The following is a 10,917-nucleotide window of genomic DNA, read 5'->3' as shown; positions in this document are numbered from 1 at the left end:
GCGCCTGGCCAAATTTTATACTGATTTTTGCACAATATAAAAAGATGCTCCCTGCTGGTTTTTTTTTTTTTTTTTTTTTTGCATTGCATCAAAATATTACTAGGCTGAACTTTATTACTGATACCGTTTCAGAAAACTTATATTTATTATATTTATTTTTCAGAAGATTTGTTATTATGGTATTTTTTAAAACTTTAAAAAACATACTCAAAATTTGTTATTGCTTCCTTTTATGTGCTTATTTTTCATATTTTATTGTAAATTCTTGCATTTATAAATATCAAAGCACTGCACCCTAACTATTCACAAGAATTTCAAAGCATCAGCAATGTAATCAAACTAGAAACAATAGAATCAAAATAGAAGGAATAGCAATGATGTAATTTGAAGATAATAATAAACTGGCTATTCTCCTGCATCTTGAAATGCTCCCTGCCCAGCAGAATATTTCTCACATTTATTTTCTCAGGAGACATTTTATCATCAGAACATTTCTATAGCACTGGATGATAAACTAAACAGTTTATATTAGAATTTATATTAGTAATTAATTTTTTTTTTGAGACAGTGTCTCATTCTGTCACCCAGGCTGGAGTGCAGTGGCGCGATCCTGGCTCACCACAACCTGCCACTCCTGGGTTCAAGCAGTTCTCCTGCCTCAGCCTCCTGAGTAGCTGGGATTGCAGGCGAATAGCACCACAGCTGGCTGATTTTGTGTGTGTGTGTGTGTGTGATGGATTTTTGCTCTTCTCATCCATGCAATGGTGCAATCTTGGTTTACTGCAACCTCCGCCTCCTAGGTTCAAGTGATTCTCCTGCCTTAGCCTCCCTAGTAGCTGGGATTACAGGCACCCACCACCACGCCTGGCTCATTTTTGTATTTTTAGTAGAGATAGGGTTTCACCATGTTGGCCAGGCTGGTCTAGAACTCCTGACCTCAGGTGATCCACCCACCTCAGCCTCCCAAAGTGCTGGGATTACAGGCATGAGCCCCTGCGCCTGGCCTATATTACTAATTAATTTTACCTCTCATTGCAGTTACCATTATTCTATTTACTAACTGGTATCGAAAGATTTCAACAGTTTAGCATGTTTAAACACACATGCACCTACACACACAGGACAAATTAAGATCAATGAACATGAATCAAATTGACAATTTCCAGTGATTTTAGAGGTAAACTAGAAATCTCCCCTGGCCTCCATTCTCAAATGAAGCCTAAATTTGATCTAGGGTGAATGCTTCTTGGAGTGCCTATGTGCCTATGAGTTCTGGGGACTCAGAACACTCACAGGCTTGTGTTGGGGGCCGCCATAGTTACGTGATCCTGCCTTCCTCAGTCCCATTCCTGGCTTCCAGTGATTGTTCAGGGCCCAGCACCCAGCTGAAGTTAGGCTGATCAGAATGCCTTCCTTAAGAATTTGGTGGCCAGGCATGGTGGCTCCTGCCTGTAATCCTAGCACTTTGGGAGGCCGAGGCAGGTGGATTACCTAAGGTCAGGAGTTCAAGACCAGCCTGACCAACATGGTGAAACCCCCGCCTCTACTAAAAATGCAGAAAAATGTTTAGCTGGGTGCAGTGGCACGCGTCTGTAATCCCAGCTACTTGGGAGGCTGAGGCAGGAGAATCGCTTGAACCCGGAAGGCGGAGGTTGCAGTAAGCCGAGATGGTACCACTGTACTCCACCCTGGGCGACAGAGCGAGACTTTGTCTCAAACAAAAAAAAAAGAATTTGGTTTGGAGACGGGGGCTGCCATTGTCACCATGTAGGAGATCTCAGGCAAGAGAACAAAGCAGGGGCACAGACGGAAGGTGGTTCTCTTTGAGATCCTGGTTCTGCAGGTACTTTGCTTTTGAAGCCCGACCTGGAACTCTGAGAAGCACACCTGTATCTTTATCTACATTCTTTATTTTTTACTTTATCACATTTGACGTTTGCTATTTGCTACCAACATAGTCCTAACTAAACATTTTTTAGCAAAGCACCCCCTGCCTCCTGCCCCCACATCTTTTCTGACCCTTGAGGTCAGAAATCCTGCACATTTTGCTTTTCAAATAGATAGGTCCATGGGGCCCAAGTTTGGCCTGTGAATGAATACAGGACACGACGCATGTCCAAATGAAGGGCCTATCGGTAGTTTCTTAAAAATACCTTCATGTGGCTGGGTGCGGTGGCACATGCCTGTAATCCCAGCACTTTGGGAGGCCGAAGCGGGCGGATAGCTTGAAGTTGGGATTTTTGAGACCAGCCTAGCCAACATGGTGAAACCCCATCTCTACTAAAAATAAAAAAATTAGCCGGTCATGGTGGTGCACGTCTGTAATCTCAGCTACTCAGAAAGCTGAGGCAGGAGAATCACTTGAACTCAGGAGGCGGAGGTTGCAGTGGGCCTAAATCGTGCCACTGCACGCCAAACTGGGCCACAGAGCAAGACTCTGTCTCAAAACAAAAAACAGGCCAGACGTGGTGGCTCACGCCTGTAATCCCAGCACTTTGGGAGGCCAAGGCAGGCTGATTGCTTGAAGTCGGGGGTTTGAGACCAGCCTGGCCAACATGGTGAAATCCTATCTCTACTAAGATACAAAAATTAGCAGGGTGTGGTGGTGCATGCCTGTAATTCTAGCTGCTTAGGAGGCTCAGGCAGGAGAATCATGTGCACTTGGGAGGCAGAGGTTGCAGTGAGCTGAGATTGTGCTACTGCACTCCAGCCTGGGTGACAGAGTGAGATTCTGTCTCAAAAAAAAAAAAAAAAAAGGTAAAGAAAAGGATAGACTGTAGAGAATCTTTCAGTGAGGTAAGGAATCATTTCCATCCACTTTTGGGTGTATGTGCAAACTTGCCTAAAAGTTGCTGTCAACTTTTGAAGGCTCCAGATTTTCAGTGTCTAACACAACCACCCGGGCCAGATGTAAGTAAGGACAGGATGACCTAAGGGTGCACAGTAGCAGAAGCTGAAACCCAAGGCCCTACGTTTTGAGCGTGTGAGGCAGGAGGGTTCTCTCAGCAGACTCTGTCACGGTTCAGAGATCAGCTTGCAGGGACAGGCAGCGGCCATCGAGGTGGTGAAAGACCCTGAAAGAACAAACCCTAAACAATGGAACACACACTCAAGTGTGGGGCCTGCGTTTTCTCATCGTTTCAAGCATATTGTTTAGTAAATGGTTTCATAAGGTACTTCGGGAAACCTGACAGTCTGTTCCTTGTCACTTGAACAACTTTAACAATCAGGTAGAAAAGAAAGCTCCCTTCAGCCATTTGAAGTAAGCCCGAGGTCAAACTAGCCTGACACTGGGAGCCCCCAGGAGAGCCTTGAAAACGTGTGCGATCCTGAGTCGGTATGCAGAGGCGATTCTCTGCGAAGAGGACCCTGAGCTTGACCAGCTTCTCGCAGAGTCAAGGGACCACCAAAAGGTGCAGAATCCCGCCTGTCACCGTCCCTCTAGGGATCCGGAACGAGTAAACCCCGAGAGGCGTCCGAAGGCCGGCAGCTTGGCAGCATTAACTCCGGTTTTCGAGGGCGCGGGCAAAGCCTGGAGTAGCAGTCGCTCCTTTGCTCTGGCAGGAATTTGGGGGTCTACCCTGCAGAGATTCTCCCGTCCTGCCTGCAGCTGGGGTTCAAGACTCGCTTCTCTGCAGTCCGCCTCCCAGCGGCCTGGAGCCCGGGGCGTGGTCGGCTGGAATCTGCTCCCCAGGCCCAGAACACAGCCTGCAGCCCTTAACCCGCTGTGGCCGCAGCAGGTCCCGCCCGCTGTTCCCGCCTCAGGAGCAGCTGATGATCTCCCCAGCTGCGGGCGCCCCGCCGGGGCCGCACTCCTTTCCCCGGCGGAGGGAGCGGGCTGGCCCTGAGGCCTTCAAGGCACGCGGACGTCGCGGAGGGCAGCCAGTCGCGCGGGAGCGAGTAGCGCGCGTGAGGGCATTGGGCGTCGCCGTGAGGCGGGAAGCGCGGGGCGGCGGCGGTGCGGGTTCTAGGGCGGCAGCTACTGCCGCCGCAGCAGCGCCCCGGGCGGGGAGGGCCGAAGAGGCCAGACGAGCTGGGGATGGAGAGTACCAGGCCCCTCACTGCCTCAGAGCGCGTGTGCGGCTCCAGGCGCGCACAGTGAAGGTGACGGCGACCCTGGCCCGGCAGCGCCGAGGCCGCTTCGCCAGACAGCCCGCGACCGACAGCATGCCGGGCCATGAGCAGCGGCCGGGGCCGGGCCGGGCCTCGCTGACCCCGGCTCCGCGCGGCGGCCTCCCCCGTTTCCGCTCCGGCCTCTCGGCATGAGAGTCCGCCCGGTCCCGAAGCTGCGGCTGCCCCAGACCCGCCGCCCGCTGGCGCGCTCCGGGGCCGCAGACTCGCGGTGCTGATACCTGCGCCGCGCTACGCCGCCAGCCCGCCAGCTTTGTGCCCCGGGGGCGCGGCCATGGAGGTGGTGGGCGACTTCGAGTACAGCAAGAGGGATCTCGTGGGACACGGGGCCTTCGCCGTGGTCTTCCGGCGGCGGCACCGCCAGGTGAGCGCCGGCCGGGGCGAGGCCGGGCCCCGGGCGGCAGGCACGGGGCTAGGTGGTTCTGAAACTTGGCGCAGCCGCGGGCCGAGCCCCCCGCCACGGCTAGCCGCCTGGGGATGCTATTGTGCGCGCAGCCCGTCTCGCGGTTTGTTTTGGTCCTTTGAGGGTTGTTGTGAGGCCCAAGCCTCTGGCAGCGCTCCGCCTACCGACCGGCTGCTGCTGACCCTCCTGTGTGCCCGGGACCCACCCCGCGGGCCGATCGCAGGAGCCTTTGCACCCAGGTTGCCCTGGACCCAAAATAGACGGTACTGCCCCGTGCAGACTCGAGGCTTGGGCGTGAATGGACCTTTGGTTTTTTTCCCCGTGCCCAGGGCTGGTCACCTTTGAGGTTGATAATTACAGACCCAGCGGAAAATGGGCGATGTCCCATTAGCTTCAGGCTTTCTCAGCCAGGGAGGTGTCACCTTTCTCAGCACTGGTCCCCTGCACCCCGAAGAGTCCCGGCACCGTTTTCTCCCCCGGAGTCAGGTAGAGGAGCTCCGGATGAGAAAGGTGTTTGGACAATTCATTTTCAATCACAACGTGAAATCATGTTTAAGCCTTAAATTTTTTTTTTTTAGCCTTTGCTATTTCGCAAGTACAGTTACAAGAGGTTTTAGAATCTAAAGAATTTGCAAAGGCATATCGGGAGTGAAAATAATCTTAAAGGGTGTGGCAGTTCTGATTGTTGCCAAGGGGCGTGTTAAAAGTGGTCTGACTTTGTTGCTTATCGGATAAAGTAATGCTACTTTTCTTATTTATTTATTTATTTATTTATGAGACACTCGCTTTGTCGCCCAGCCTGGAGTGCAGTGGCGAGATCTCTGCTCACTGCAGCCACCACCTCCCGGGCTCAAGCGATTCTCCTGCCTCAGCCTCCCGAGTAGCTGGGATTACAGGAGCCTGCCACCACACCCGCCTGATTTTTGTTTTTGTATTTTTACTAGAGACGGTGTTTCACCACGTTGGCCAGGGTGATCTTGAACTCCTGACCTCAGGTGATCCGATCCGCCTGCCCCCGGCCTTCCAAAGTGCTGGGATTATACGTGTGAGTCACTGCGCCCGACCTACTTTTCATTTATTAGGAAAATAATTTAGAACTCAAGAAGAACAAGGTGTAATCATTCCAAACTAACAAATAAGTTTTCAATTAACCATATCACCTTCCAAGTTTATTTCTACATTTGTCCATAACTTTGAAGTGGTTGTGAACTGTTCTTTTTTCATTCAATATTAGTTACTATATGGACTTCATATTTGTTATTTTTAGTAGTTGTGTTGTAGGACCTTGGCATATTGCACTATAATTTATGAAGTCACTTTCCCATGATTGAAAATACAGGTTCTTTTCCATTTTTCCCCAATGCCGTACATTTATTTGCTAAAAACGTCTTCGCGCTTGTAATTTTTTTTCTGTTATTTCTGTGGAATGATGTCTAGGAGTAACATTGTTTTTCTTTTTCAGAAAACTGATTGGGAGGTAGCTATTAAAAGTATTAATAAAAAGAACTTGTCAAAATCACAAATACTGCTTGGAAAGGAAATTAAAATCTTAAAGGTATGTTACTTTATATAGTAGTATTCATATAAGGTTAAAACTTAATTTAAATGAATGCATGCTGCCATCCTTTGCAATTTTGGTAGTTGGGTACAAGTTTGAGAATTTTCCACTGTTGCTCTCCTTTTTGCATGCTCACTTTTTTAAAACATTGAGTACTCAGAAGCTATTTTTAAGAACCAAAGCTCAGAGGGATTCTGTGAAGACTGAGTTTAGCTTCTCATCATTTCTCCTTTTTCCTAGTGACTGTGTTGTTTGAGAAGAGGGCCAGGCAGACCCATCTTGTACACTGTTTTTACCTCTCCGGTTGTCCCCTTTCATGTTACTACTAAGTTTTTTGGGGAGAGTAGGGGCACTGGGGGTCTTTAAATTGAAGAAAGTTATATTCCTTGCAGGTGGCTTTTCTAGATCACTCACAACTAGTGTTATCTAAGTGAGGTGGTTTGAGAAGATGGTTAAGTAAATTTGGAAAACCCCATTTGCTAAATACTTCTTGGAGAGTCTCAAAGCCTATGGCTCATTAAAGAAAGTCTGAAAAATTCTACAATGAAGAAACTGGTTTCAAAGTACTTGACGTAGCGTTTTCCAAACTAATACAAGTGTGGAACCCTCATTTAACACCCGATTTCTTCAAAACTGCTTCCTGTGGAGAGCTCTTTGTTAAGAATTGTAGCACTTTGAGCTAAAAATTATATTTTCTTTTAGTGAGATAATGTGCTTTTTGTTTGATCAGGCACATTTCTTATTCTTCAATTGAATTTTTCTAGTCTATTAATAGAAGTGTAATACTAGAAGTAGTATGTAAGTGTATACTTTAATTTTATTTACATATTAAAATATAGTAAAATTATTAGAATACTTACATATTTTTCATTCTCAATTTTCTTAATAGGAACTTCAGCATGAAAATATTGTAGCACTCTATGATGTTCAGGTACCTTATTTTGAAAATTTTTAAAAATTAAAATAAATTTTTTTTTCTATTTCGTACAGATTTAAGTGACTCTTAATAGAAATAAAAATGACCTTAATTCTTGTTGAAAAGATACATAGCTTGAGTTACGTGTTTCTGAATTAAGAAATTGTTTAAAACAGAACAGAGTAATAGGCTGAAAGAATATGCTGCATGAGTAAGTTTATTAACGATTGATAATATACTATAGAGGTAGCATTGTTTTAGGTGAGGTAGAGGAATATTGATACCAAATCTAGCATTCTCTGATGAATGTTGAAAGGACTATTAAAAACAGACCTATTTTTCTTTTTTTTTTTTTTTATGGAGTCTCACTCTGTCTCTTGGGCTGGAGTGCAGTGGCTTGATCTCGGCTCACTGCAACCGCCACCTCCTGGGTTCAAGCGATTCTCCTGCCTCAGCCTCCCGAGTAGCTGGGACTACAGGTGCGCACCACCACGCCCGGCTAATTTTTTTTTTTTTTTGTATTTTTAGTAGAGATGGAGTTTCACCATGTTGGCCAGGCTTGTCTCGAACTCCCGACCTCAAGTCATCCTCCCATCTTGGTCTCCCAGAATGTTGGGATTACAGGCATGAGCCACTGCGCCCCGCCTATATAGAAAATTTTTTTTTAAAACATTTTTTTATTTTGTGGAGATAGGGTCTCTCTCTGTTGTTCAGGTTGGTCTTGAACTCCTGGATTCAAGGGATCCTTCTGCCTCAGCCTCTCAAAGTGCTGGGATTACAGATGTGAGCCACCACACATGGCCTAAATGAGCTTTTTCTTATTATGAAAGCACTATTTGTAAATTGAAGAAATATTAGAAAATAAAAACAAAGACACTATGCATATTCATCACCCAGTTATATCTATGATTATAGGTTATAGATACATTTGTGTATGCTATGGCATGAAGTAGAGTTGCATTTTATTTGGAATGGGAAGTAGGTTCTAAAGTCATCCTCTAAGGCAAAATTTCCATATAGTCAAAATTACTCTTGGAAATCCTTTTCAGCTCTCAGCATTGTAGAAAATTGCTGTTTTCTGGGTGTAGCACCAGATGAAGCAGCTGGCTTATATTTAGGGCCATCTTATGTTAAAAAATCTTTTAAATGCTAGAATTGGGCTGGGTGTGGTGGCTTGAGCCTGTAATTCTTGCTACTCAGGAGGCTGAGGCAGGAAGATCACTTGAGCACAGGAGTTCAGGGCTGCAGTGGGCTGTGATCATGCCACTGCAGTCCTGCCTGGGCAACAGAGCAAGATCGTCTCTTAAAAAGAAAAAAAACCAAAAAACTAGAATCACGTGTAGCTAGTGTGATACCATGTGAGAGCTGTGGGGACCAGAGATTCTCAGAGGGGACAGCAGATTCTGGTTTTCTCTCCACTGTCACTCCAGGGCAAGTCAGCATGCACGATTTACATTAGTTCTTTCTTTTGCTTAGTCTGGACAGTTGAATTCAGGTAAGGTAAATGTATATGTTATGTGATCCTATTACATATATATTTCTAGCTAAAACCTCTTCTGTATTCACTTGTATTACTCATATTCATTCATTTGACAATTTTTTTTTTTTTTTTTGAGACAGTCTCACTCTGTCGCCCAGGTTGGAGTGCAGTGGTACTAGCTTGGCTCACTGCAACCTCTGTCCGCCGGGTTCAAGCAATTCATGTGCCTCAGTCTCCCAAGTAGCTGGGATTATAGGCGCCTGCCACCATGTCCGGCTAATTTTTGTGTTTTTGGTAGAGATAGGATTTCACCATGTTGGCCATGCTAGTCTCGAACTCCTGACCTCAGGTGATCCGCCCACCTCTGCCTCCCAAAGTGCTGGGATTACAGATGTGAGCCACCACTCCTGGCCTATTTTGCAAGTTTTTGAGTGACTGTTATGTGCCAGGCATTGTTCTGAGTGCTACGAATCAAGCAGTGAATAAAACAAAGTCTTTGCTTTCAATATGTTTAGTTTTAGGGGGATGAGACAAATGGACTGTTGTATATTTACTTTTTAAAAAATATTGTCATTTTTCTGCTGGGCACTGTGGCTCATACCTGTAATTCCAGGACTTTGGAAAGCCGAGGCAGGCGGGTCACCTGAGGTCGGGAATTCAAGACCAGCCTGACCAACATGGAGAAACCCCATTTCTACTAAAAATACAAAAATTAGCCGGGTGTGGTGGTGGGTGCCTGTAAACCCTCAGGAGCCCGAGGCAGGAGAATTACTTGAGCCCAGGAGACAGAGGTTGCAGTAAGCTGAGATTGTGCCATTGCACTCCAGCCTGGGTAACGAGCGAAACTCCGTCTCAAAAAAAAAAAAAAAATTTTTTTTTCATGTGGTCATATCATAACACAAAGTAACTAAACTCATGTTATAAGATGTTTAAATTTTTTTGGCCAGGTGTGATGGCTCACGCCTGTAATCCGCACTTTGGGAGGCTGAGGCAAGCGAATCACCGGAGGTCAGGAGTTCAAGACCAGTCTGGCCAACATGGCGAAACTCTGTCTCTGCTAAAAATACAAAAATTAGCTGGGCGTGGTGGCGGGCACCTGTAATCCCAGTTACTCAGGAGGCTGAGGCGGGAGAATTGCTTGAACCAGGGAGGCGGAGGTTGCAGTGAGCTAAGATCGTGCCACTGCACTCCAGCCTGGGTGACAGAGCCAGACTCCATCTTGGGGAAAAAGGAAAAGAAAAAGGATAAGGATATTTAAGTTTTTCCTAAAAAGAAAAATGCTGTAAGAATTATGTATACCTTCTGAACATATTTTTGATTATTTAACTTCAATTTCTAGAATTGGAAAGACCAAGTCAAATAGCATGCACAGTGTTAAAGTTTTTGATTGTAGAGTATGATTGCTTTACAAAATCTTTACAATTTAAACTTCCATTTGTGGAATATGTGAATGCATTGGGTATGTTATATTACCTATTCAGATAGCTGTAATTCGTTTCTTCATTTGAGAAATTCAAAGCAGCATAAAAAGGGGAGAAACCTTTCAAGTCAAAACTAAACTCATCTTCTCTCTCAGTCCCTAGTTGAAATGTTGGTTCTCCTCACTGCTGTTTGTATAGTTTGTCTTAGTCTCTGTAGACAGAGGGCACCAAGTGGTACAACTCAGTGCCTAGTACAAAAACTGTTAAATAATGTTAACTCTTTAGTTTCCCAATCTGGGAAAGATACAGAAAACCCTGGCAATTGCAGAGTAGGTTTCATTTTGAAAGTATACTTAGATTATTTGCTATCAGAATGAAAAGTATTTTTTAGTACCAGCTTTGATTATAGAATGAGGTATCATTAGGGAGAACATACTAAAAAATGTGAATTGTTAAACAATCAGGAATTTCACAGTGGCTGACTTAAAATATTGTTTTATTTTGTACATGGTGTACTATTAGAACTAATTTTTTTTTTTTTTTTTTTGAGAAGAATTCTCACTTTTGTCGCCGAGGGTGGAGTGCAATGGCATGATCTCAGCTCATTGCACCTCTGCCTCCTGGGTTCAAGGGATTCTCCTGCGTCAGTCTCCTGAGTAGCTAGGATTAAGGTGGGAGCTGCATTGGCCAGGAATCGAACCTGGGTCTCCTGCATGGGAGGCGACAATTCTACCACTGAACCACCAGTGCTGTGAAACTTCTATTGTTGCACCACCAGTGCTTTGAAACTAATTTATAAAAACAAACTTAAGAAGTATCAGGCTGAGCGTGGTGGCTCATGCCTGTAATCCCAGCACTTTGGGAGGCCAAGGCAGGCGGATCACCTGAGGTCAGGAGTTTGAGACCAGCCTGACCAACAGGGAGAAACCCTGTCTCCACTAAAAATACAAAATTAGTTGGGCATGGTGGCACATACCTCTAATGCCAGCTACTCGGGAGGCTGAGGTA

General features: G+C 45.7%; 1 protein-coding gene and 1 non-coding gene across 2 annotated transcripts; one reads left to right on the top strand and one right to left on the bottom strand.

Annotated features, from left to right (window-relative positions):
- Window positions 1–3,339: 3,339 nt before the first annotated feature.
- On the top strand, window positions 3,340–7,054 carry LOC113224588. Its single transcript, XM_026453705.1, has 4 exons — window positions 3,340–3,413; window positions 3,519–4,495; window positions 5,997–6,089; window positions 6,982–7,054. Exons 1-2 carry the CDS (start codon window positions 3,340–3,342, stop codon window positions 4,264–4,266), a joined length of 822 nt encoding a protein of 273 aa, XP_026309490.1. The 3' UTR covers window positions 4,267–4,495; window positions 5,997–6,089; window positions 6,982–7,054.
- Window positions 7,055–10,588: 3,534 nt separating this feature from the next.
- TRNAG-CCC lies at window positions 10,589–10,659 on the bottom strand. Its single transcript has one exon. It is a non-coding gene; the product is annotated as a tRNA-Gly (tRNA).
- Window positions 10,660–10,917: the final 258 nt, after the last annotated feature.

This window comes from Piliocolobus tephrosceles, unplaced genomic scaffold (genome assembly GCF_002776525.5).
Source record: "Piliocolobus tephrosceles isolate RC106 unplaced genomic scaffold, ASM277652v3 unscaffolded_45370, whole genome shotgun sequence".
Classification (NCBI taxonomy): domain Eukaryota; kingdom Metazoa; phylum Chordata; class Mammalia; order Primates; family Cercopithecidae; genus Piliocolobus; species Piliocolobus tephrosceles.
Note: the sequence above shows the minus strand (reverse complement) of the source record. Positions and strands in the feature narration are given on the sequence as shown.